General features: G+C 39.4%; 1 protein-coding gene across 1 annotated transcript; it reads right to left on the bottom strand.

The window, feature by feature from the left end:
• Window positions 1–117: 117 nt before the first annotated feature.
• On the bottom strand, window positions 118–26092 carry LOC124281159 (serine/Arginine-related protein 53-like). The gene is made up of 8 exons (XM_046717193.1): window positions 25987–26092; window positions 23281–23487; window positions 21576–21629; window positions 17109–17154; window positions 8303–8354; window positions 4934–5076; window positions 3441–3566; window positions 118–1101 (listed from the first exon to the last, which is right to left on the bottom strand). The coding sequence occupies exons 4-8, from the start codon at window positions 17109–17111 to the stop codon at window positions 1012–1014; spliced, it is 414 nt and encodes a 137-aa protein (XP_046573149.1). The 5' UTR covers window positions 17112–17154; window positions 21576–21629; window positions 23281–23487; window positions 25987–26092; the 3' UTR covers window positions 118–1011.
• Between the last annotated feature and the right edge of the window lies 1 nt (window position 26093).

Raw genomic sequence — 26093 nt, forward strand, 5'->3', positions numbered from 1 at the left:
CGAGACAGGACTTTATACATCTTTGCTCATAATGGACCCAAAAGGGGTCAGCTGCATCCACATTTTAACCTGCAAAGTTCCAAATCCTTGACTGACCAGAAATACCAACATCAAAGGTAAACAGCAGTGAGATTTATTTGTAAAAGATGTTATAATTACATGACGGTGTTTTTGCTTTTCAAAACAACATATTTCAGACATCTACAGTGCTGACGCCAGACTGCGTAATCGCGGGATTCCTGCAAATTGTACTTATCTTGGCGCTTTATTAATATATGTATGCACCAATAATGGCTCAAATTTATAGTTTATACCACATTTTTACATATCGGGTGCATACTTCATTTGAAAAAAAGAAGAATTTTCATTGGAAGCGATGTCAAACACTTGGAGATCAAAATCAAAATATTGAAACTTCCAGAAGTCAAAATGAGGCTTCCTAAGCTCTGCATATTGCTTGTATGTCTATTTGCATATGCCCCTGTAAGGAGCATGTGTAAGATGAAGGTAATGAAGGGGCAAGGAATAGCCCAGAAACGTGTATACAATAAAGAAGAAGTTGACATCCATAATATGTTGTCTTATACATGTACTTGAATACCAACTTCTATATGCCCCTCAAGAACCTTGTATGGAGCCAGTTTCGCTGTACGGAGCTCAACTTGATAGTTTATCATAGTGTTGTCACTTTTGTTTAGTGGCCCACATTTTCTAAAGGTAGGGGCCAACTGGCCCAGTCCAAGGAAATCCTGGCTGCAGCCATGCATCTACTATCTGAGTCATCACTTCTTATACATATTGATCCTCCATCTTGGCCACACAATCCCTTATACTTTGAACCTTTCTATTCAAGGTATCTGTCCAAAATGAAATCCTGCCTGGAACTAATGATGATGATGATGATGATGCACAGACAGGGCTATGTAACAAATATTTTCTGTGCCCCTAAATTTTTCCATGTGATCCCTTGGGTCATTGAGTTGCCTGTACCAGACGCCATCTTGTTCACCATCACAGCGCTTCCCCTTCCAGCTTCTTCTTCCTCATCGCACTCAGCTTCTGTAACCACCTCTGCATCTTTTCCTCAGGATCTCCATGCAACTGAATGATAACAAAAAACAATATAGGATATTTCACTCACGCAACTGAATGATAACAAAAAACAATATAGGATATTTCACTCACGCAACTGAATGATAACAAAAAACAATATAGGATATTTCACTCATGCAACTGAATGATAACAAAAACAATATAGGATATTTCACTCACGCAACTGAATGATAACAAAACACAATATAGGATATTTCACTCACGCAACTGAATGATAACAAAAAACAATATAGGATATTTCACTCACGCAACTGAATGATAACAAAAACAATATAGGATATTTCACTCACGCAACTGAATGATAACAATAAACAATATAGGATATTTCACTCATGCAACTGAATGATAACAAAACAATATAGGATATTTCACTCAATGCGAACTGAATGATAACAAAAACAATATAGGATATTTCACTCATGCAACTGAATGATAACAAAACAAATATAGGATATTTCACTCACGCTAACTGAATGATAACAAAAACAATATAGGATATTTCACTCAATGCAACTGAATGATAACAAAACACAATATAGGATATTTCACTCACGCAACTGAATGATAACAAAAAACAATATAGGATATTTCACTCCATATGCAACTGAATGATAACAAAACACAATATAGGATATTTCACTCCACGCAACTGAATGATAACAAAACACAATATAGGATATTTCACTCACACGAACTGAATGATAACAAAAACAATATAGGATATTTCACTCCGCTGAATGATAAATGAAAACAATATAGGATATTTCACTCATGCAACTGAATGATAACAAAAACAATATAGGATATTTCACTCCACGCCAACTGAATGATAACAAAAAACAATATAGGATATTTCACTCACGCAACTGAATGATAACAAAACACAATATAGGATATTTCACTCACGCAACTGAATGATAACAAAAAACAATATAGGATATTTCACTCACGCAACTGAATGATAACAAAAACAATATAGGATATTTCACTCACGCAACTGAATGATAACAATAAACAATATAGGATATTTCACTCATGCAACTGAATGATAACAAAAACAATATAGGATATTTCACTCACGCAACTGAATGATAACAAAAAACAATATAGGATATTTCACTCATGCAACTGAATGATAACAAAAACAATATAGGATATTTCACTCACGCAACTGAATGATAACAAAAAACAATATAGGATATTTCACTCCATGCAACTGAATGATAACAAAACAATATATAGGATATTTCACTCACGCAACTGAATGATAACAAAACAATATAGGATATTTCACTCACGCAACTGAATGATAACAAAACACAATATAGGATATTTCACTCATGCAACTGAATGATAACAAAACACAATATAGGATATTTCACTCACGCAACTGAATGATAACAAAAACAATATAGGATATTTCACTCACGCAACTGAATGATAACAAAAAACAATATAGGATATTTCACTCACGCAACTGAATGATAACAAAACACAATATAGGATATTTCACTCACGCAACTGAATGATAACAAAAACAATATAGGATATTTCACTCACGCAACTGAATGATAACAAAACACAATATAGGATATTTCACTCACGCAACTGAATGATAACAAAACACAATATAGGATATTTCACTCACGCAACTGAATGATAACAAAACACAATATAGGATATTTCACTCACGCAACTGAATGATAACAAAAAACATGAGCATGATGGAACCATTCCAAATATTGATGCAATAACTGATATCAATCAAACTGTCCTTAAACACCTGTCCGCACCCACTTCTGGATCTGCCCTGCCCATGAATCGATGACAAGTCTAAACAAACCATTCCTCTCCCCAAAATAAATTTTAAAATAATTTTAAAAAATATATATAATAATAAAATAAATACAAAATAAAAATAAATAAATAAATAAAAAAATGTTTGTTTCAGGGTCTGTATGACAGACTACTATTTGTGTGAAATAATACAGCTCGAGTTTGCTGCATTTATATCCAGACAGCACTTTTGGATAGGTTCCCTGCTTTGAATAAGACTAGTACGTGAAGAACCCATTGTCATCAAGTCAGTTAAAATCAATTATTCCAGGGATGATTCTGTCAATACTGAAATAACCAGATAAAGTTTGTTTGATTGCCTAGTGGTTAAAGTGTTCGCTCATCATGCTGAACACCAGTACCCAACATGAGTACAATGTGTGAACCCAATTTCTGGTGTCACCTGACGTGATATTGCTGTAATATTGCTAAAAGCGGTGTAAACCATACTCACTCACTCACTCACCCACCCATAACAGAAAACCACATACATTAGCGTGAGCATATGAATCGGGCTCAACGTAAACCGGTTTGACTGGATCCAACTTGATGTTGACCTTGCCAGATCCAAACATTGCCTTTTCGTGTGTCGTGTAGCCATCATCTGCAGCCTCCGTCTGTGAAAGAGAGTTTGGAATGAGGTGTATAATTTAAATTCATTATTCATATCTCCTGTTAGGTCAGGGCCCTGTTTCTAAAAGCGAATGTAACACTAAGACGATCGTAACTCCCATACTTTAACATAGACTTACGACTGTCGTAACCCTAAGATAATCCTAACTCCCATACTTTAACATTTAGCATAGACCCTAAGATAATCCTAACTCCCATACTTTCATAGAACTGTCGTAACCCTAAGATGATCCTAACTCCCATACTTTAACATAGACTTACGACTGTCGTAACCCTAAGATAATCCTAACTCCCATACTTTAACATAGACTTACGACTGTCGTAACCCTAAGATAATCCTAACTCCCATACTTTAACATAGACTTACGATTGTCGTAACCCTAAGATGATCCTAACTCCCATACTTTAACATAGACTTACGACTGTCGTAACCCTAAGATGATCGTAACTCCCATACTTTAACATAGACTTACGAGTCGTGGTGCTACAACTGGTTTGTGGAACAGGACCATGACCAATATGTTATCTTGCCACACAGATCTTCTTGGACCCAATGGCAAGCATCATTAAGAGAGAGAAAATTTAATATATACTGGACGAAAATAGTTAGGGACATATGTAAAATTTCAAACTATGAATAATCATCCATTTATTTATTGACACACTGATGAAAATATCAATCATAAAATACCAATATCCTTAACTTATTTTGTCCAGTATATATTACATTTTGTTGTTGATTTGAAGTTAACTTTCAAAAACAACTTTTGAAATAATACAGTGCCTGCAATAAGGTGCCTAAACTTTGTGAGCAGGGTTCGACACTCATGCTTGTCCGCTTGCCCGTGGCAAGTACTAATTAATCAGGGCAAGTAAATTTGCTAAAAGGCTTGCCCAAGTGGCAAGTACATATTTTTTCAACTTCTAACCTCAATTCATTCATTAAAACTCTTCACTTGCTGTGTTTTGTTTGTCTAGTTCTTTCTATACCATAAGTAACATGGGGCAAGTAGTATCTGTGATGGGCAAGTAGTTTAACTTTTCTACTTGCCCTCTTGGCAAGTGGGAGAAATCAGTGAGCGTCAAACCCTGGTGAGTGTTGATTCGAATCCAAGATGGGACTCAACCCAACTTAAGTACTACACTCTGTACTTTACTGAGAAAGTGTAATCCCAAGTATAACATATGTTCAATAGCTTATGTTCTAATGATGTGTCATGTATATATCTATTCAAATACACTACTCTTCTCTATATATTATTTTGAACTTTTGAACAAGTTTGGATAGGCTAATCATGTGATAATCAAACGTAATAACTTGGTGTCATCAATATACGCATCCGACACAAACCTTTATCTTATCTCCCTTGTTTGACTTGAAAGGTGCTGGTTTGAATTTGTCGGCCTCGATGTTGGCAACAGCTTTGTTGAAGCTGATTGTGTCCTCCACTCCCGATTCCTGCAGCTGTTCACGGATCTTCTCATCAGCTGCAGCTGTGAATCATATAGCATTAGTTACAGCTGTGAATCATATAGCATTAGTTACAGATGTACAGCATATAGCATTAGTTACATCTGTACAGCATATAGCATTAGTTACAGATGTACAGCATATAGCATTAGTTACATCTGTACAGCATATAGCATTAGTTACAGATGTACAACATATAGCATTAGTTACATCTGTACAGCATATAGCATTAGTTACAGATGTACAACATATAGCATTAGTTACAGATGTACAACATATAGCATTAGTTACAGATGTACAACATATAGCATTAGTTACAGCTGTACAGCATATAGCATTAGTTACATCTGTACAGCATATAGCATTAGTTACATCTGTACAGCATATAGCATTAGTTACATTACAGCTGTACATCTGTACATATAGCATTAGTTACAGCTGTACAACATATAGCATTAGTTACAGATGTACAACATATAGCATTAGTTACAGATGTACAACATATAGCATTAGTTACAGCTGTACAGCATATAGCATTAGTTACAGCTGTACAGCATATAGCATTAGTTACAGATGTACAACATATAGCATTAGTTACAGATGTACAGCATATAGCATTAGTTACAGATGTACAACATATAGCATTAGTTACAGATGTACAACATATAGCATTAGTTACAGATGTACAACATATAGCATTAGTTACAGATGTGAATCATATAGCATTAGCATTAGTTACAGGTTACAGATGTGAATCATATATAGCATTAGTTACAGCTGTACAACATATAGCATTAGTTACAGATGTACATCATATAGCATTAGTTACAGCTGTACATCATATAGCATAGTTACATTACAACATATAGCATTAGTTACAGATGTGAGCATTAGTTACATATGTACAGCATTAGTTTACAGCTGTACAATCATATAGCATTAGTTACAGATGTACAACATATAGCATTAGTTACAGATGTACAATCATATAGCATTAGTTACATCTGTACATCATATAGCATTAGTTACAGCTGTACATCATATAGCATTAGTTACAGATGTACATCATATAGCAGTTACATGTACAGTTACAGCTGTACATCATATAGCATTGGTTACAGCTGTGAATCATATAGCATTGGTTACAGCTGTACAATCATATAGCATTAGTTACAGCTGTGAATCATATAGCATTAGTTACAGCTGTGAGATCATATAGCATTAGTTACAGCTGTGAATCATATAGCATTGGTTACAGCTGTGAATGTATATAGCATTAGTTACAGCTGTGAATGATATAGCATTAGTTACAGCTGTGAATCATATAGCATTGGTTACAGCAGTGAATCATATAGCATTAGTTACAGATGTACTGTGAATCATATAGCATTAGTTACAGCTGTAGGTAATAAACAACAGTTACAGCTGTAGGTCATATAATGTTACAGCTGTAGATCATATAACAACAGCAACTTGTGTCACTCAGTCTAAACTGCCATAAAGCTATAAGTTAGTATAACTATGAAATATACTTCATAAAGGCATGGCGGCATACTCTACTGGAAAATTCAGCCTGCTACTGAACATGTTGTTTTGTATTTGATTAAGATCTATCATGATGCAGTCAATGTTTATGTTGACACTGGGGTTTCCCCAACATTTATTGTCTGGATGAATGCATGTCTGGAGATCTGAATCCCTTTGTCAGTTACCTGCCCTGCCCATGTTCACTGGAGGCAATAAAACAAGCCCCCAAATCCTATCATACAATGCCTAATATCCCTCAAGTGAATTCAGCTGGACGGAGAGGTGAATTAATGCGATCATAACTGCCACTTTAATGATGGATGCAGTTGCAGAAAATTGCAGATCAAGCATCTGCTTGTTTCTGTGTCTGAAAACGGATTTCTGGATAAGTGACACAGTGTTCCCTGTGATTTTCAAATTTACCAGTCCAAGGGACTGTTAAGCCACAAATAAACCAGTACTTATTATTTTTACCAGTCCACTTCTTTTCCAATTTAATAAACATAAACACAATACATGTGTGTGTTTGTGTTTCATTTTATAATTAAAATATACATACTAAATTACAATCGTACATAAAATGTGATATAACAGTAATTGTTGCATGTTTTGTTACCAAAACTAAATCGCAACACACCCACCCAATTGTTTATGATTGTCATACCGTACCCATGGAACCTCTTTCCACTTCTTATTTAATTTTCTGGATGTTTAAAAATGTTATTTCATGGATTGTTTTGCTGGAATATAAGTTTTTACTACTTTCCCGATAGAGCATTGCCATATGATAAATGATAGCCTCATGCCAAAATGCCTCTCACATAATAAACATCTGGGTCAAGGTTAAGTGAGGTGTCTAGCCAATCGCAATAAGCATCAGGGGTTGTTACTAAAAATAGACAGGGAATTCCATACATGTATTGTATATGGTGCAGATCGATAAACTTTACTTGGCAGTTTCCAAACAAACTGTTTGCTGTTTGCAAACTTAACAGTTGCTGGAAATTTTCATTGCCTATTTCGTGGAAATAATTTAACCAGGTATTAAATCAGGTAAATTTATTGCCTGGCCCTAGGATTTGTTAGCCATAAATATACCGGTCATTTGACATTTTAACCGATAAAATACCAGCATATGCCAGTAAAAGGAAACACTGATAATAAAACATTATACAATTATAGACTCTTGTAGAGGTCGATATCGGTTTTTATTGACCTGAGTAAAACAATATCGACTGAGATTGCGCAGGTCGATATTGTTTGAAAAAAACCGAGAATTTTCTCGGTCAATAAAATAAATTATTATATAATGAAAGAGAAACGAGTTTTAACATAAACTTTTAATGCACACACTGTGCCATCTATCCGAGTGATCTGATTGGCTGAAAAGCAGGGGAAGACCCTTCGATGACATGGGATTCCTTGTCTATTTTAGTAACCCAAGTCAATATCGTCATTTTATCAGAAAACTCAAGTCAATATCGTGTTTTTGTAGTCAATCATGTGGCGGTATTTTGACAATGACCAATCGTGGTACAGGAAAAATACTACCTATATAATAATTTATTATATATATTTAGTTTCAGGTAAACATCATCTGGTAGGCAAGGTTTCCGAACATCTGGGTTCCACTGTATATAATGGTATATAGAACGATATATACAGATATATAGTATTGAAGTACAGTATAGACATAGTAGTATCAAAATGAAGTCAACCTACCTGCGGCCTTCAGTGCCAATCTCATCCTGGCACTAGCCTGTTCTCCTGGAGTCTGCAAAGAGTGAGTGAGTGAGTTTAGTTTTACGACGCTTTTAGCAATATTCCAGCAATATCATGGCGGGGGACACACCAGAAATGGACTTCACACACTGTGCCCATGTGTGGAATCGAACCCCGGTCTTCGGCGTGACGATCGAACGCCTTAACCACTAGGCTACCCCACCGCCCTGTCTGCAAACAAGAAAAACATGACATGGTATTTCTTATACTTGGAAGGGCCCTGTGAAGGTCCGGGTTAGAATTGGTCTTCAACAACCCATACTTGTCATAAAAGGCGACTATCGGGATCGGGTGGTCAGGCTCGCTGACTTGGTTGACACATGTCGTCGTATCCCAAATGTGTAGAATGATGTTCATGCTATTGATCACTGGACTGTCTGGTCCAGACTTGATTATGCACAGGCTGCGACCATATAGCTGGAATATTGCTGAGTGCGGCGTTAAACAACAAATAACCAACTTGAAAGGGTGATTACAGTTTTGGTCTTTTGGCATGTACAATTCCAGAGTTGGTGCAAGAAGTTTGTATGTGTATGAGTGGACCCTTACGGGGAACGAACGAGAGTGACCAAAAGGACATTACTCTGTACCGTTTGTGTTTGTGATTGTTGTTATACACAACACTCAGCAATATTCCAGTGATATGGCGGCGGTTTGAAAATAATTGAGTCTTGACCAGACAATCCAGTGATCAACATCATGAGCATCATTCTATGCAAATGGGATACAAACAACAACATGTGTCAACCAAGTCAGCGAGTCTGACCACCCGATCCCGTTAGTCACCTTTTACAACAAGCATGGGTTGCTGAAGACCAGTTGTATCCTGGATCTCCTCGGGTACACCATTAACTCATTAAGGCCGAGAGACGCATATATGGGGCAAATTAATCAGCTCCTCACAGCGAGTGACGTGTTTATGGGGCAGGTAATTAGCAGTTTCTCACAGTGAGAGCCACATACAGTCGTCAACAGAAAGCACCTCTTATTCAGCGAGAGATGCACATGTATGTTGTACTTTTAAAAATCGCACTGTACCTATTATTTCAACCAATTTAGCAGTACTGAGCAAATATTAGCTTTTCTTATGAGAGATCCCACCTTTAGTATCAATCAGAAGAAGTATTTAAAGTGTTTTGATAACAATTGCTAATCATTATCATAGGCTTGTACAGCGTTTAGCAAATGAAGGCATGTGGCGAGAAAGGGGATTATGATGTTTTTACAGAGGTAAGTGCCTGGTACTCTACCTTGGGAATGGATACTAAAATACTTTGTATGCACCTTGATTGAATTAGATGTAATGGTTTAGAGGTTACTAAAAATTATATTTCCTTCAACTACCTAATAAATAGGAAACAATATCGCAATTTCAAGGACATACAAAGAATTCAAACACAATAGAATAGTTTGAATTTACTTTTTAGGCATCATTACGTTGTCATGTTTCATATACTGAAACATAATGTATAAACACAAGTAATTATACATCCAAGCTCGAATAAATTAAACATAATTGAACTTACTAATTTGAAGTGATAAGTCGCGCCCTTGCATCGAATACATACATACATGTCAGTGTTATTACAACAATGAAATGTTTTACTAGGTTTGTTACAAAAGACTGTAAGTTGGTAATTCAAAACATTGTCACACATGGACAGAAGTAATATCATAAGTTATTACATGTAAGCCATACAAAGGTATTTCAAGCATTTTTTGTTCAAGCTGTTGAAAGTTTCATGTTGATTTGAATTGTCAGTTTTCTATGCAATTTGTAAACATGAGCATTGTGTAAAACGTTTGTATTTGATCTGTGTAATTATCAAATCCGGTGCAATTATCACGTGTATCAATCAACTCAGTCTCTATTGATCCATCGTCAATAAAAGCTGGATAGTATATCAGTTACAGTATCGATACACATGCGTATAATCATTCAAGCAGATTACAGTAATGAGATAATTGAACGCCTCATTTGACCTTGAAATAACAGCTCCAGTAGAATGCATATGTAGTTACGTCCTTGTTGAAAGGTTTGTCCCGTGACAAGTGTAAAATAAACAGATGCGTTGTTATATCATTGGACATCCTTCTTTATGGAGTCACGCCCCTCTCTGTGATGTTTATACATGCATGCACATCTGTAATCTTATGAACCTCATTTGCATTCAGTAAAGATATAGGCACGCCCACCTTCATTAAAATTGGGGGTGGGGGGGTCAACTGCAAGTTTATACACCATACCTCATGAATTCTGTAATGCGTGTACTCTAGTTTGGATAGTCATTCGTATCAAGGTGAAGGTTATATTTACATGTACAGCAAATCATTATGTTTTATGTACTAGTTGTGTGCATAAAATGTATATGAAAATAAATACTACCTCTACTCAGTGGTTGGATTTCAATCGCTTTGTTTTACTTATCGAAAAACACTAAAATGAGGACAAATAAACTCGCCAAAGTGACTATCTACTCCTATTTGTCTTATGTGTATATTTCATACATCGTTACCAGTGTGTATGTTTACAATACACAAACTGTTACATGATAGCTTGAGTTGATAAAGCCGAAACCCAGCATATCGACTGGTCAAGGATATAGCCAATAACCAATCTCTATCCAAGCTGCTGAGTGACCAAACGTGCTCTTCAGAAATTTCGCCCACGCCCCATCACCTGTCCTTTCCTCTATGACAGGTATCTCATCATACGATTGGTCGCAGATAACATATATATGACCAGCCACTAAACTGAACAGTTGAGATACCAGTGTGTATGTTTACAATACACAAACTGTTACATGATAGCTTGAGTTGATAAAGCCGAAACCCAGCATATCGACTGGTCAAGGATATAGCCAATAACCAATCTCTATCCAAGCTGCTGAGTGACCAAACGTGCTCTTCAGAAATTTCGCCCACGCCCCATCACCTGTCCTTTCCTCTATGACAGGTATCTCATGATACGATTGGTCGCAGATAACATATGACTAGCCACTACATTGAACAGTTGAGATAATCGAACGCTCTATTCGAAATTTGAAATTGATGGCCTATCACGTGACTCTTTGTTTTATGTCTATGCAAGGAATATGTAGTATACATTTTGTATATGTATGTTTGTATGGTCATGTATGTTTTCTGCATTAAATCTGTATGGAATAAAGTTTAATGCTATGAATGTGCTTTGTGCTAGTTACAGACTAGCGTTATAGTACTTTCATTAAAATAATTCGTAAACACTAGAAATGTATCGGCAAAACCGCTATTTTCGTCGAGGATTATAAAGTATGAAAGTAAATTCTTCTTTACAGTATGTCATTGTCATAGATGTTTTGTAAATTTAAGCCTCACACAATGATATAAGAGAGAGAATTTGGTAACGTGTGTCTCATCTGTTACATACAAAGAATACATGTGTATGCATATTGTGATAAAATATAAATGTACAAGCCGACAAAAGGTCTACAAGAGAAACTTGCAATAAAATTACATAAAGCTTGCAATACACGACATGTTTTCACACCTGATTTCTTTCAACATATATCTTTACCACACAACTAAACAATCAGGACTTGTTTGTACGACTAGACAGTTTCCTGTGATCCCCGAAATATGCCAGGGAAATCAGGTGTGACTAGCACTAATTAGTATCGGCACAGAGAGTGGGCAATCAGCGAGGGCTACCAGGTGTTGAGTAGTGATGGGGCTCTCGGGCTTAAGGAGTTAACAAGCAAATGGTGATGATGTTAGCATCTACACCGAAACGATGCATCTAGAGCAATTAAAAAGTTGTCTATTAATAAATAGTGTTCTGCTTCATCATACAGGCTTCTAAATGCCAAGTCCTTCTAACATATGATCTATCAGTAATCTTTAGCACCATTCTGCCATAATCATAATGATACTTCCCCAGTATTTTTCATACTGAACAAAACATCTATCAGGGAAGATTTGAAAAATCTGTTCACATGCAAATCTGTCAGTCAATGAAATCTAATTGATGCTACAGAAAGTGATCTGTTTGATTGGCATTTAGAAGTTGGTGACTAATAAGAAAGTAAGAAAGTTTATGGATAACAACTTCTTTATTATATACGATGCGACGTTTCGGTATGGATTCTTATACCGTTGTCAAGCAAGAGTGAAGTACTACAGCACAGAACAGACTTATATACATGAACAGGGATTAAGTAATAACAACATGTAGGACTGAATGAGGGGGATTAACAATAACAACAAGGCACGGTGGCAATAATGTAGTGACAATAGGAAGCCAATGGTGGTGGAGGTAAAAAACAAAATATACATGCTGATGAGATTAATTAACAATGATGGCTGAGGTGCTCTAATCTGTTGTTTTTATGAGATCATTGTATGCAGAAGGGATGAGATATCCCTGGTCTCTGTTGATTGAGGGCTTGTGTCTCCGGATTTGAACTGCTTCTGCAAGTTTCCTTTTGGTGAAGTCCTGGTGGTTTTTGGATAATATCTCGACATTGTCCCAAATTATGTTGTGATTGGGGTAGTTGATGATGTGGTCTGATATTGCCGATTTTCTATCAGATTTAGTGGTAGATGATAAGTGTTCTTTGATTCTAATATTTATGGGCCGGGAGGTTTCGCTACAGAAAGTGTCCGGACAGTTGACTTTAGAGGGGAGACAACCCACAATTAAACTCTGATTGTTTCATGTCAGGGCAATTAGACCATCCTGTGACACAGATTTGCTAATAGTACAGCATTGAAAACACACCACCAGTAACATGGCTGCATTGTTATCCGGGCTAAAGCCATAAGAAAATATATCAGCGAATGAGGTATACAGGATGCTCTAGACAAAGCATGATGAAGAACAGCTCATCTAACCCATCCCTATATCCTCCCTGAGTCACATCACCAAAATGCAACCAATTGTGTACACATCATGGAAAATGTGGGGTTGTTTTTCAGGTAGAGCATTCAGAATAGGGCTATAAAAGACAGGCTCTTAAAAGTCACATCACTTGTTGATGTACACGTAAAGGGTACTGACACAAGCGATGCCAAGACTGACTGAGTATGGTTTTACGCCGTTTTTAAGCAATATTCCAGCAATATCACGGCAGGGGACACCAGAAATGGGCTTCACAAATTGTACCCATGTGGGGAATCGAACCCGGGCCTTTGGCAGTGTAGGAAAGATAGCCCGTCCCAACGTCCGAGACGGGTGAATTTTGTGGAGGACGGGTTAAAAAAATATCTAGTCCGTCCTCATGTCGGGTCAATTTTAGCAAACCAATGACATATATATAATGATTATAACCTTTTTGAATATATACTGCCGAAGGTGTTTTATTTATATTTGGAGGACAGGCTAGATTTTGGCAGGACTGGTAAAAAATTTGACCTGCCAGTCCTGTGGACAGGCTAGATTTTCTTCATCTTTCCTACACTGCCTTTGGCGTGACGAGCGAACGCTTTAACCACTAGGCTACCCCACCGCCCCGATGCCAAGACTGACGGCGGAGAAATGTGAATGTACCATGGGCATGCTTCAAGTTGGCATGTCAAGTAGAATTTTCAATGCAACCATTCAACCATCCTCACACTACAGATACCTGCTGATCACTAAAGTCCTGTCGGAAATAGGAAAAAACTGATTTTTCGCATTTATATCTACAATTTATGTAGTTAACATGTGAAAGTGTGAAATACAGTCTCAGTGATAGAGAGATAGGAAATGTAGAAAATGGACTTTACTGAGGAGAGATTAGTGCAGAAATAAGCAATGCGTTTTCTTTCTAAGTCCAAAGCGACTTATTTAGAACAGACCATGACTTAATGCAAATTATAGTCCGTTTGATTGCATTTGAGACTGATGAATTGCTCTCTAACACAAAATCCAATAATTGCCAGCAAGTGGCCTCCCCTCGTAAGAAATAGTGAAAGTGATAACAAAATTATGATCGTTTGTTAAACACCTTTTTAAAAATAACCTTATCTTTATTATAAACGATAGTTGACGTAAACAATAATGACTTTAATACTGAAACTATTAAGGATGTAGCTACCATGGAGTCTCACTATCACCATAAAAAGAAACAGGTCGGAGGGGTCATCTCAAACGGTGTGTCAGGACGGGTGTTACAGATGGTGGTTGGGGTCGGGCTGAGCGATAGAGATATCAGCTGAGATAAGAGTGAGTGAGTGAGTGAGCTTAGTTTGACGCTGCACTCAGCAATATTCCAGCTATATGGCGGCGGTCTGACGGTTGACCGATGACATGTGTCAACCAAATCAGTGAAACTGACCACCCGATCGCCTCTTACGACAAGATAGTCGCCTTTTTATGGCAAGCACATGGGTTGCTGAAGACCTATTCTACCCCGGATCTTCACGGGTCCGCTGAGATAAGATAATTCTTGAGGGGACATAGATTGGGGAAGCAAACGGTACGTCATAACAATTTACAAATGCTATCCAGTCCCTGTCGATCATCGGGTGGTCATGCCACCTATATATTTTGAGACATTTAATACCATGGCTGATTTAAGCTTTTCTATGGGTATCATACTTTTACATATCTCCACATAAACTTTGTGAAAGAAAAACACGTAAGATGACAATCAATAGATGAGACATATTCAAAGCATAAAGCATAAAATATCTTTGAGATGACCCCGAGTGCCCGTAGGCAGCACATGCTTTTCATGCCAGGTGAGTCGAGGGTCTGATGTATTGTTTTCAGCAGCTATTGGTATTTTTTCTAAGTTTTGCCCGATTTTACTGGTAAACATGCTTTTCTGGATACCTTATTACGCGTTTCCACTGAATGCCCAGTTAGGCCGATGCGGGTTATTTCGACATATGCTATTTGCCATTCCGTAAGTTTTACAGAGTAACAGCCTATAAACAGTTTTTTCTATTTCCGACAGTACTTTAGAGATCGAATAGATACGTCCAGGTCAATGTCGTGTAAGAACACCTCGCCAAGATCGCCATATTGTTCGACACCATCTTGAGTGAGTGATTTTAGTTATATTTTGTTTTAAGCAATATTCCAGCAATATCACGGCTGGGTGTCAAGAAATGGGCTTCACACATTGTACCCATGTGGGGAGTCAAACCCAGAGTTTTTGGCATGACGAGCAAATCACTAGGCTACCCGACCGCTCCTCGCCATCTTGAACATGCACTGCGTCAGGTGTGGAATGCTATCCCCCAGAACACTAGTAAAAGATGCATTGGATCAATGAGAAGACACTGTATGGTCCGTGTTGCTGCCAATGCTGGACATTGGACATTCTTAATAGTCCATCTATTGCTGTTCTAAATAAGATTGGCTATTGCTCAAGCGAATTGTGATACTTCAAGATGAGCACCTTTAGAATTCAGCAACATAACCTCTCATCAGGACATTCTCTGCCATAGGTCACATGTCACTGAGACAGGCAACCAGTTTGTGAGAATCCCTCGGATTTTAACTCGCGACTGTCGGATTTTAGCCTGACAGCTGACCAACTGAGCTACGTCCACACTGTTGCACAATGTGCAAATATCTAGGAATTCCTGAGAGGTTATGGAAATGAACGGAAATAGTCAAATATGTCACAGAGAATTACGAAGGTTACAGGGTAGCCTTGGTGTCTGGGGATTTGAATCTACTGAGAATTGACGAATGGCCCCGATCCCATTCGGCACACTCGTTCCATTCCGTAATTTACAAGATACTGTGTGGTGTGAAATGAGCCGATATGGCGCAAACTGAAAACAAACTGTTGATGTCAGGCGTCAGACATCAAATTCACAGTATACACGAATGACATGCTTTTAAAAAAATCATCGGGTGATTTTGTGACAGAAAAGTGATGTAGGATACACTGTAAGGATAATGTGGATCGCACTAAGGAATGAGGGAGGCATGAGCATGTCTAGTGACGTCACGAGGGTGAGCTAGCCTTCAAATCGTTGCTGAAGAAATGTAGGCTCCCAAATGTTGCGTGTGAAAATGGCTTAAGGGCAAGTTCCAGGATAATTTCCATTAGCCCAAATTTTCCACAGTAATTGTGTGCTTTGACGTTATTTGGGTGAAACAAGTATTAGAAATATGAACGAAAATCAAAAAAAAAAAAATGGTACCAGTAACACATGCATTGCACCGGACATCTATACCTACCATATTGGATTCTAACAATAACCCTAAACCCAAACCCAAAACCTAAACCCTTCAAAATAATGGCTGACATGTAATGCATTCTAACCGCTTCGAAATATACAATGTAAAAAAAACCTCCAGTCTTGTTTAATGATGCAAATTACTGAATGAAAAAAATTGATATGTCATAGTTCCCATTTATAATTCATTTAGTCCTAAAAAATACGGTGAAAGTGAAATATAAAATATATATTTAAACCAAAAGTGCTTTCATTAACTGGTGCTTGCCATAAGTTGTGCATACGCCGGTAAACAACTACAATAAACTCTCAACATCGTTGGGCTTATTCAATACCATAGCTAGTAGACATGAAACATCAGTGAGCAGAGCTTATACACACGCGATTAGCTGGACAACCGTGTTGCTATGCAGGCATCATAGGGCATTGTTTCGAGAACATGTTTTGGAACCAAATCATATAAAATTATGTAAAAAGGTATTATGACGTATTTTGAAAGTTTGTGGTGCGGTATTCTAAAGGTAGGCCCTTCAAGATTTCTTACTGGCGTGTTTTCACTGCTGTTCACTATATTTTGGTCACCTACCATGTCATCAAATCCAGGTATCTGTTCTCGAATATCTGCCTGGATGCTGAAAAAAATGAAAATGCAACATCTTGTAAATTGTATGTTTAAACGGTTCTTAAATTAGTTCATAAAACATACATAAAATGTAGTGAACTAGGGACTAACGACACACTCAGCCCAGAGGACTGTAACAATGAAGTGAACTAGGGACTAACGACACACTCAGCCCAGCGGACTGTAACAGTGTAGTGAACTAGGGACTAATGACACACTCAGCCCAGCGGACTGTAACAATGAAGTGAACTAGGGACTAACGACACACTCAGCCCAGAGGACTGTAACAATGAAGTGAACTAGGGACTAATGACACACTCAGCCCAGTGGACTGTAACAATGAAGTGAACTAGGGACTAACGACACACTCAGCCCAGCGGACTGTAACAATGAAGTGAACTAGGGACTAACGACACACTCAGCCCAGCGGACTGTAACAATGAAGTGAACTAGGGACTAACGACACACTCAGCCCAGCGGACTGTAACAATGTAGTGAACTAGGGACTAAATCACACACACTCAGCCCAGCGGACTGTAACAATGAAGTGAACTAGGGACTAACCACACACTCAGCCCAGCCGGACTGTAACAATGTAGTGAACTAGGGACTAACCACACACTCAGCCCAGCGGACTGTAACAATGAAGTGAACTAGGGACCAACGACACTCAGCCCAGCGGACTGTAACAATGTAGTGAACTCGGGACTAACGACACACTCAGCCCAGCGGACTGTAACAATGTAGTGAACTAGGGACTAACGACACACTCAGCCCAGCAGACTGTAACAATGTAGTGAACTAGGGACTAATGACACACTCAGCCCAGCTGACTGTAACAATGTAGTGAACTAGGGTCTAACGACACACTCAGCCCAGCAGACTGTAACAATGTAGTGAACTAGGGTCTAACGACACACTCAGCCCAGCGGACTGTAACAACGAAGTGAACTAGGGACTAATGACACACTCAGCCCAGCTGACTGTAACAATGTAGTGAACTAGGGTCTAACGACACACTCAGCCCAGCCGGACTGTAACAGTGTAGTGAACTAGGGACTAACGACACACTCAGCCAGCCGGACTGTAACAATGTAGTGAACTAGGGACTAAGCGACACACTCAGCCCAGCGGACTGTAACAATGTAGTGAACTAGGGACTAATGACACACTCAGCCCAGCTGACTGTAACAATGTAGTGAACTAGGGTCTAACGACACACTCAGCCCAGCAGACTGTAACAATGTAGTGAACTAGGGTCTAACGACACACTCAGCCCAGCGGACTGTAACAACGAAGTGAACTAGGGACTAATGACACACTCAGCCCAGCGGACTGTAACAATGTAGTGAACTAGGGACTAATAACACACTCAGCCCAGCTGACTGTAACAATGTAGTGAACTAGGGTCTAACGACACACTCAGCCCAGCAGACTGTAACAATGTAGTGAACTAGGGTCTAACGACACACTCAGCCCAGCGGACTGTAACAACGAAGTGAACTAGGGACTAATGACACACTCAGCCCAGCGGACTGTAACAATGTAGTGAACTAGGGACTAATAACACACTCAGCCCAGAGGACTGTAACAATGTAGTGAACTAGGGACTAACGACACACTCAGCCCAGCGGACTGTAACAATGTAGTGAACTAGGGACTAACGACACACTCAGCCCAGCTGACTGTAACAATGAAGTGAACTAGGGACTAACGACACACTCAGCCCAGCGGACTGTAACAATGAAGTGAACTAGGGACTAACGACACACTCAGCCCAGCGGACTGTAACAATGAAGTGAACTAGGGACTAACGACACACTCAGCCCAGCGGACTGTAACAATGAAGTGAACTAGGGACTAACGACACACTCAGCCCAGCGGACTGTAACAATGTAGTGAACTAGGGACTAACGACACACACTCAGCCCAGCGGACTGTAACAATGTAGTGAACTAGGGACTAACGACACACTCAGCCCAGCGGACTGTAACAATGAAGTGAACTAGGGACTAACCACACACTCAGCCCAGCGGACTGTAACAATGTAGTGAACTAGGGACTAACGACACACACTCAGCCCAGCGGACTGTAACAATGAAGTGAACTAGGGACTAACCACACACTCAGCCCAGCGGACTGTAACAATGAAGTGAACTAGGGACTAACGACACACTCAGCCCAGCGGACTGTAACAATGTAGTGAACTAGGGACTAACGACACACTCAGCCCAGCGGACTGTAACAATGAAGTGAACTAGGGACTAACGACACACTCAGCCCAGCGGACTGTAACAATGAAGTGAACTAGGGACTAACGACACACTCAGCCCAGCGGACTGTAACAATGAAGTGAACTAGGGACTAACCACACACTCAGCCCAGCGGACTGTAACAATGAAGTGAACTAGGGACTAACCACACACTCAGCCCAGCGGACTGTAACAATGTAGTGAACTAGGGACTAACGACACACTCAGCCCAGCGGACTGTAACAATGTAGTGAACTAGGGACTAACGACACACTCAGCCCAGCGGACTGTAACAATGAAGTGAACTAGGGACTAACCACACACTCAGCCCAGCGGACTGTAACAATGTAGTGAACTAGGGACTAACGACACACTCAGCCCAGCGGACTGTAACAATGAAGTGAACTAGGGACTAACCACACACTCAGCCCAGCGGACTGTAACAATGAAGTGAACTAGGGACTAACGACACACTCCAGCCCAGCCGGACTGTAACAATGTAGTGAACTAGGGACTAACGACACACTCAGCCCAGCGGACTGTAACAATGAAGTGAACTAGGGACTAACGACACACTCAGCCCAGCGGACTGTAACAATGAAGTGAACTAGGGACTAACCACACACTCAGCCCAGCGGACTGTAACAATGAAGTGAACTAGGGACTAACGACACACTCAGCCCAGCGGACTGTAACAATGTAGTGAACTCGGGACTAACGACACACTCAGCCCAGCGGACTGTAACAATGAAGTGAACTAGGGACTAATGACACACTCAGCACAGCGGACTGTAACAATGTAGTGAACTAGGGACTAACGACACACTCAGCCCAGCGGACTGTAACAATGAAGTGAACTAGGGACTAACGACACACTCAGCCCAGCGGACTGAATCAATGTAGTGAACTAGGGACTAACGACACACTCAGCCCAGCGGACTGTAACAATGAAGTGAACTAGGGACTAACCACACACTCAGCCCAGCGGACTGTAACAATGAAGTGAACTAGGGACTAACGACACACTCAGCCCAGCGGACTGTAACAATGAAGTGAACTAGGGACTAACAACACACTCAGCCCAGCGGACTGTAACAATGTAGTGAACTAGGGACCAACGACACTCAGCCCAGCGGACTGTAACAATGTAGTGAACTAGGGACTAACGACACACTCAGCCCAGCGGACTGAATCAATGTAGTGAACTAGGGACTAACGACACACTCAGCCCAGCGGACTGAATCAATGTAGTGAACTAGGGACTAACGACACACTCAGCCCAGCGGACTGTAACAATGAAGTGAACTAGGGACTAATGACACACTCAGCCCAGCGGACTGAATCAATGTAGTGAACTAGGGACTAACGACACACTCAGCCCAGCGGACTGTAACAATGTAGTGAACTAGGGACTAACGACACACTCAGCCCAGCGGACTGTAACAATGAAGTGAACATGGGACTAACAACACACTCAGCCCAGCGGACTGTAACAATGAAGTGAACTAGGGACTAACAACACACTCAGCCCAGCGGACTGTAACAATGTAGTGAACTAGGGACTAACGACACACTCAGCCCAGCGGACTGTAACAATGTAGTGAACTAGGGACTAACGACACACTCAGCCCAGCAGACTGTAACAATGTAGTGAACTAGGGACTAACGACACACTCAGCCCAGCGGACTGTAACAATGTAGTGAACTAGGGACTAACGACACACTCAGCCCAGCGGACTGTAACAGTGTAGTGAACTAGGGACTAACGACACACTCAGCCCAGCGGACTGTAACAATGTAGTCCAAGCTGGATCCATTGGCTGACATCACGAGCATCAATCAATGCAACTGGGATACAGTGACATGTATCAACCAAGTCACCACATTTGAAAAACCATTACGCAGCCAATTTCTACAAACATAGATTGCTGAAGACCGGTTCTAACCCAATTCATCACAACACTACGAGATTGGACTGCTGAGCACCAATTCTAACCTGGTTCATCACAGGGTTACAAGTATGGGATACTGAACACCAGTTCTACACTAGCTTATTGCAGGGTTACAAGCATGGAGTGTAGAAGATTGATCCAGAATCTCTGCAGGAGTAGGTACTATCAGTGAGTATCAAAGAGGAACAATAATAAGAGACAGTAATATATGTCACTCTGATACTCACTCTTTGGGAGCTGGGCTCTCTCTCCGTGATCTGCTTTTCTTCTTGTCGGGAGATCTGTAACCATGGTAACATATTCTCAGGTTGTACAATCACTACATTACACAATGGAATTTTTTGCCATACAAAACATTTTTGTCACCATGGTAACTGTGAAGACAAGTCTAATAAGAACCAATTTGGACCAATTGCTTGTAACCTTATCACCATTTCCATCTCTCTTGATCAGTGTGCGAAACAGTTTCCAAATTTTGCGAGCCAGTTGGGCTAGCTATGCCTGAAAGTTACTATCCCACAACATAATTCACTATCCCAAAACTTGAGTGGAGACACAGCTTTCATAATTAAGTTGCTAACAATGATGAACATTTTTATCAGGCCCCAATCTTTGATGATTTAAAAGTGTATTATAACTTAACAAGTCAGAGAAAGTGATATATTTACAAAATGACTCCATGAAAATTCACTAGCCAGTCGGGCCAGTGACTGTGGAGATTTACTGTCCCGACTGGATTTTTACTAGCCATGGGCTAGCGGGCCTTCAGCTATTTCGCACACTGCTCTTAATACTGGCTTAGAGCAGAATTTATTACATGTTTTGATTTACCTAGCAGTCAATAGTGCTCTTTGTAAGGGTCGGGCATAAATCCAGTTCATCTTCATTAAAAACATATCCTTATGCTTGCCAATGGACACCAATCACAGTTCACCCTAAAAAGACCTATCACTTGACCAATCAGAGTATGGCTTACTAGATCAAAGAAGTGAAAGTCTGAATCTGTTTATAACATAATTGAGACATTTGTTTAAACAATTTGCAAATAGTAGTCTCAAATGAAACTTGTCAGTTGGAGACAAGTGACATAGAGCTTGAGAGAGCAGCTTTTTCATAATCACATTGGTGTGTCAAAGTTCAAAAAATCACTCTAATGTGACCTGTTCTGAAGCGATGTGCTTACATTTTAGTGTAGACGTAGCAACAACTAAGATATGATTTTAATGAGATTGATCTAGCTGAAATGTTGGCCATTTCAAATAAGTCCTGACAGACTACAAATGAAGGAGTTTCTGAGAGCGGTCATGTTAAAGACGAACATCCTCCCGAGTAATCAGGCTCAGGGAGCCAATTCCTTATTTTATCGAGACTTATGCCATGAGACAATACAACTGATTTCATCACTTGTTGTACTTGTTGATGAGTGAGTATAGTTTTATGCCTCTTTTAGCAATATTCCAGCAATATCACTGCCAGGGACATCAGTAAAGGGCTTCAAACATTGTACCCATGTGGGAAACGAATGAATGCTTTCACCACTAGACTACCCCACCACCCCTAATCGTAGGTGAGCAGCAGTGTTTGTTTCAGTGGCTATGATGGATAATTTTCAGAGAGTTTGACATGATCTGAACAAGACTTAATATTTATCCTAGTCCCATTGGCAACCATAGCTTTGTTTTATCATACTAGGATGGTGACATGGTATATATGATATGGACACCATGAGATGAGAGGTTGACACCATTCTGTTGTCATCACTGAATCTGGTCCTGACGAACCCATTCACGATAAAACAATATTCACTCACTTCAGAAGAGTTTAACAGTGTTTTTTTTCATAAAGTTGACCTTGATAAATGTTTCATTTAATTACAGAAACATACTCCCCCTCACTGAAAAGTTCTGAAAATAAATATCTTCTCTGACGAACCTTGATCTCCTTCCTCTGCTTCTTGACCTTGATCTGCGACTTCTACCTCGTGAATCTGACCTTGACCTCCGACCTCTACTTCTGGAATCAGACCTTGACCTCCGACCTCTGCTTCTGGAATTTGACCTGGATCTTCTCCTGGTATGTCTGTCTCTACTTCTTGACCTGTATCTGTCTCTGTTTCTCTCTGGACTCCACGACCTAGATCTGGATTAAAATAAGTCGTGTAAAGGATTTGTGAATTGATTTATTGTGCTATCAAGAAGAAACGTAGGTGTATATTAACATACCTGAAACGAGAGTAATTCTTTTACCACAATACGATTTGATGCCACTTCTAACAACATTCCAGCAAATTCATGGCCAGGAACATCTGTTATACACTCGCATAAGCTTGATTTGTTGATGTAAGGGAAGTGCAGCGAAAATCATATTTTAAATGCATGATTTCATTTAGTATACTCACTAAATATGTTATTCATTGATTCAGCAAATTGAAAATGGCTAATATTCCACTCATGAATGAAACGTTTGTTTACCGAAGCTATTTGCAATCATCACCCATTCATGTACCCACAAAATGTGACGTCACCTTGTATCGTGGATTACGTAGTTTGTTACTTTATATCACTTTGTACGACAGCCCATTGCAGTAAGTATTGACACCTATGAATGCAGACGACGAAATGTGAGAAGGTTGGTGCTAACTGTACCTTTTTTACTTGACATTTTGTAAAAATAATTTTTTTAATTGTTGGCATTATTGACCTTGGGCTATTTATTTCAGTGCTGACAAATTAGATTTATTGTACTTACATGTAATGTAGAGATTCAGGACATTTTGTGTCAGCGAGGCAAGGCACTGTATGTACATCAAAAGGGCCGCTTCATGATATCAAACGAGACTTAATTTACGAGAAAGCATGATAATTACCGCCATCCACAATTCAAGGTTACGGTTGTGTACATTGTACCCTTGAGATATTCAGTAAGGGGCAGTGGTGTGCACATTTAAACTTGTGCTATAATCTTATAGGCATATTGTTATGAATGAGAGTGTTTTTTTTTTGTAATTTGTAATATCATTGATTATATGGGTCACAATGTTTAAAGTTTTGAGTGTGGGTTTGGGCTTGCATCCCGCATCATATATGTTCAATGGCAATAGTATTTGTAGCGGCGCGCCTTTTTGATAGCACTTTGGAGTTGCTTCCCTTGGCTGGCTTTATTTTGTTTTGACCTTTCAGGTCTTGTCATGTCTTGTGTTTACGATGGCTTTTGTGAACGTTCCAAGAGGATAATGATGGAGCCTAGCTTGCTAGAATGCTCAATAACCGTGTAAGAGTTATATGAAGGCTGGTTGTTGTGTTGTGCGACACAGGACTTTTCACATGACTGGATTTATACACATCTGTCTGCCAGTTTCAAATGTAAGACTTTGATAGTTTGTTTTATTTTGACATTTAATTAACAATACTTTGAATGTAAATTAAATACAGTAATATACTCGTAACTCTCCATTTCTTAAAAATAACAGACCTCGGTTCCATTCTTATTCAGGAATGGAGAGTTACTCAGATATTACCCTCCAGGGCTCCAGATAACTTTTGGGAGTCTGGGTGTACTTACACCTCAAATTGCAAGTGGAGATGAACTGAGAATTTTGAAGGAGTACTGACATGTTTTGTGTGAGCAAGTTGGTGATGTGGTTTGTTATTTATAATATTCAACAAATTGTCAGCTATTAAACCTTATATGTTAGGCATTACAAAGGTATTTATGTGCATACATGACACATTTGAAATCTTATAGTAAATTAGGTACTTCATTGATTTTTAGGCGTACATTACGCCTGTATGCCCCTTTATCTGTAGCCCTGCCTCTGCAGAATGATTTAGAAAGATCTAGAAAGAAATTATTCTAGAATCATCTGGAGAGGTAGATAAGAGGAGTTAACTCTTGCCTCATCTCACATTACATCTCAAGCTACCAGAAGACCAACAATGTGTGTGACGATCATATATCCTGCCTGAGCCTGCAACAGGGGTTGCTGTTGCTGAGAGGTGAATGTTATCATCATTGTCGTTCTTGCTACAATCGCTGTTCTGGTATCAAATTTGATCTTGTACTGCCATAGTGATAGCCTTGAATTGATTTGAGAAATTAGTATATTTTAGAATACAACTGCTACTTACAGCACATTTGTTGTTTGCCAGTTTCATGCATAGTTCGGGGCAGTGGGGTAGCCTAGTGGTTAAAGCCTTTGCTTGTCATGCCCGAAGACCCGGGTTCGATTCCCCACATGGGTACAATGTTTGAAGCCCATTTCTGGTGTCCCCCATCGTGATATTGCTGGAATAGTGCTAAAAGCGCCGTAAGACCAAACTCACTCCTCACAGTTCTCTTACGGACTGATTCCTGGTTAAGTATTTAGTTTCAAAATGGGAATCAACACGTAACACAGCTTAAGTTAAATGATGGGCAACAGACAAATAGAAGCAAGTTGGAACTCACCTGAACAGCAGTCTCAGTAAACAATTTTCCTTATAAATATGATGTCCACTCACAGTGTTAAAATACACTGGATTTAAATATTTTGAATGACCTAAGGCAACAACTATCATCCAATGTGACTTATAACTGGATCAAGTAACAGTACTGCGATGCACTGAACATTTAATAAACTATTATTGTCTTGGTACTAACCTCTTTCTATCCCTGCTTCTTGACCTCCGACCTCTACTTCTTGACCTTGACCTTCTTAAAGCACGGTCTCTTGATCGACTATGAGATCTTTTCTTGTGCCGTCTTCT

This window comes from Haliotis rubra, unplaced genomic scaffold, assembly GCF_003918875.1.
Source record: "Haliotis rubra isolate DU_JTF1 unplaced genomic scaffold, ASM391887v1 Scf28, whole genome shotgun sequence".
NCBI lineage: Eukaryota > Metazoa > Mollusca > Gastropoda > Lepetellida > Haliotidae > Haliotis > Haliotis rubra.

Coding starts and splice junctions, on each gene's coding strand:
- LOC124281159 (XM_046717193.1), bottom strand. Junction 5,077..8,302: donor ATTGGCACTGAAGGCCGCAG/GTAGGTTGACTT, acceptor TATGATTCACAG/CTGCAGCTGATGAGAAGATC. Junction 3,567..4,933: donor ACAAGGGAGATAAGATAAAG/GTTTGTGTCGGA, acceptor TCTCTTTCACAG/ACGGAGGCTGCAGATGATGG.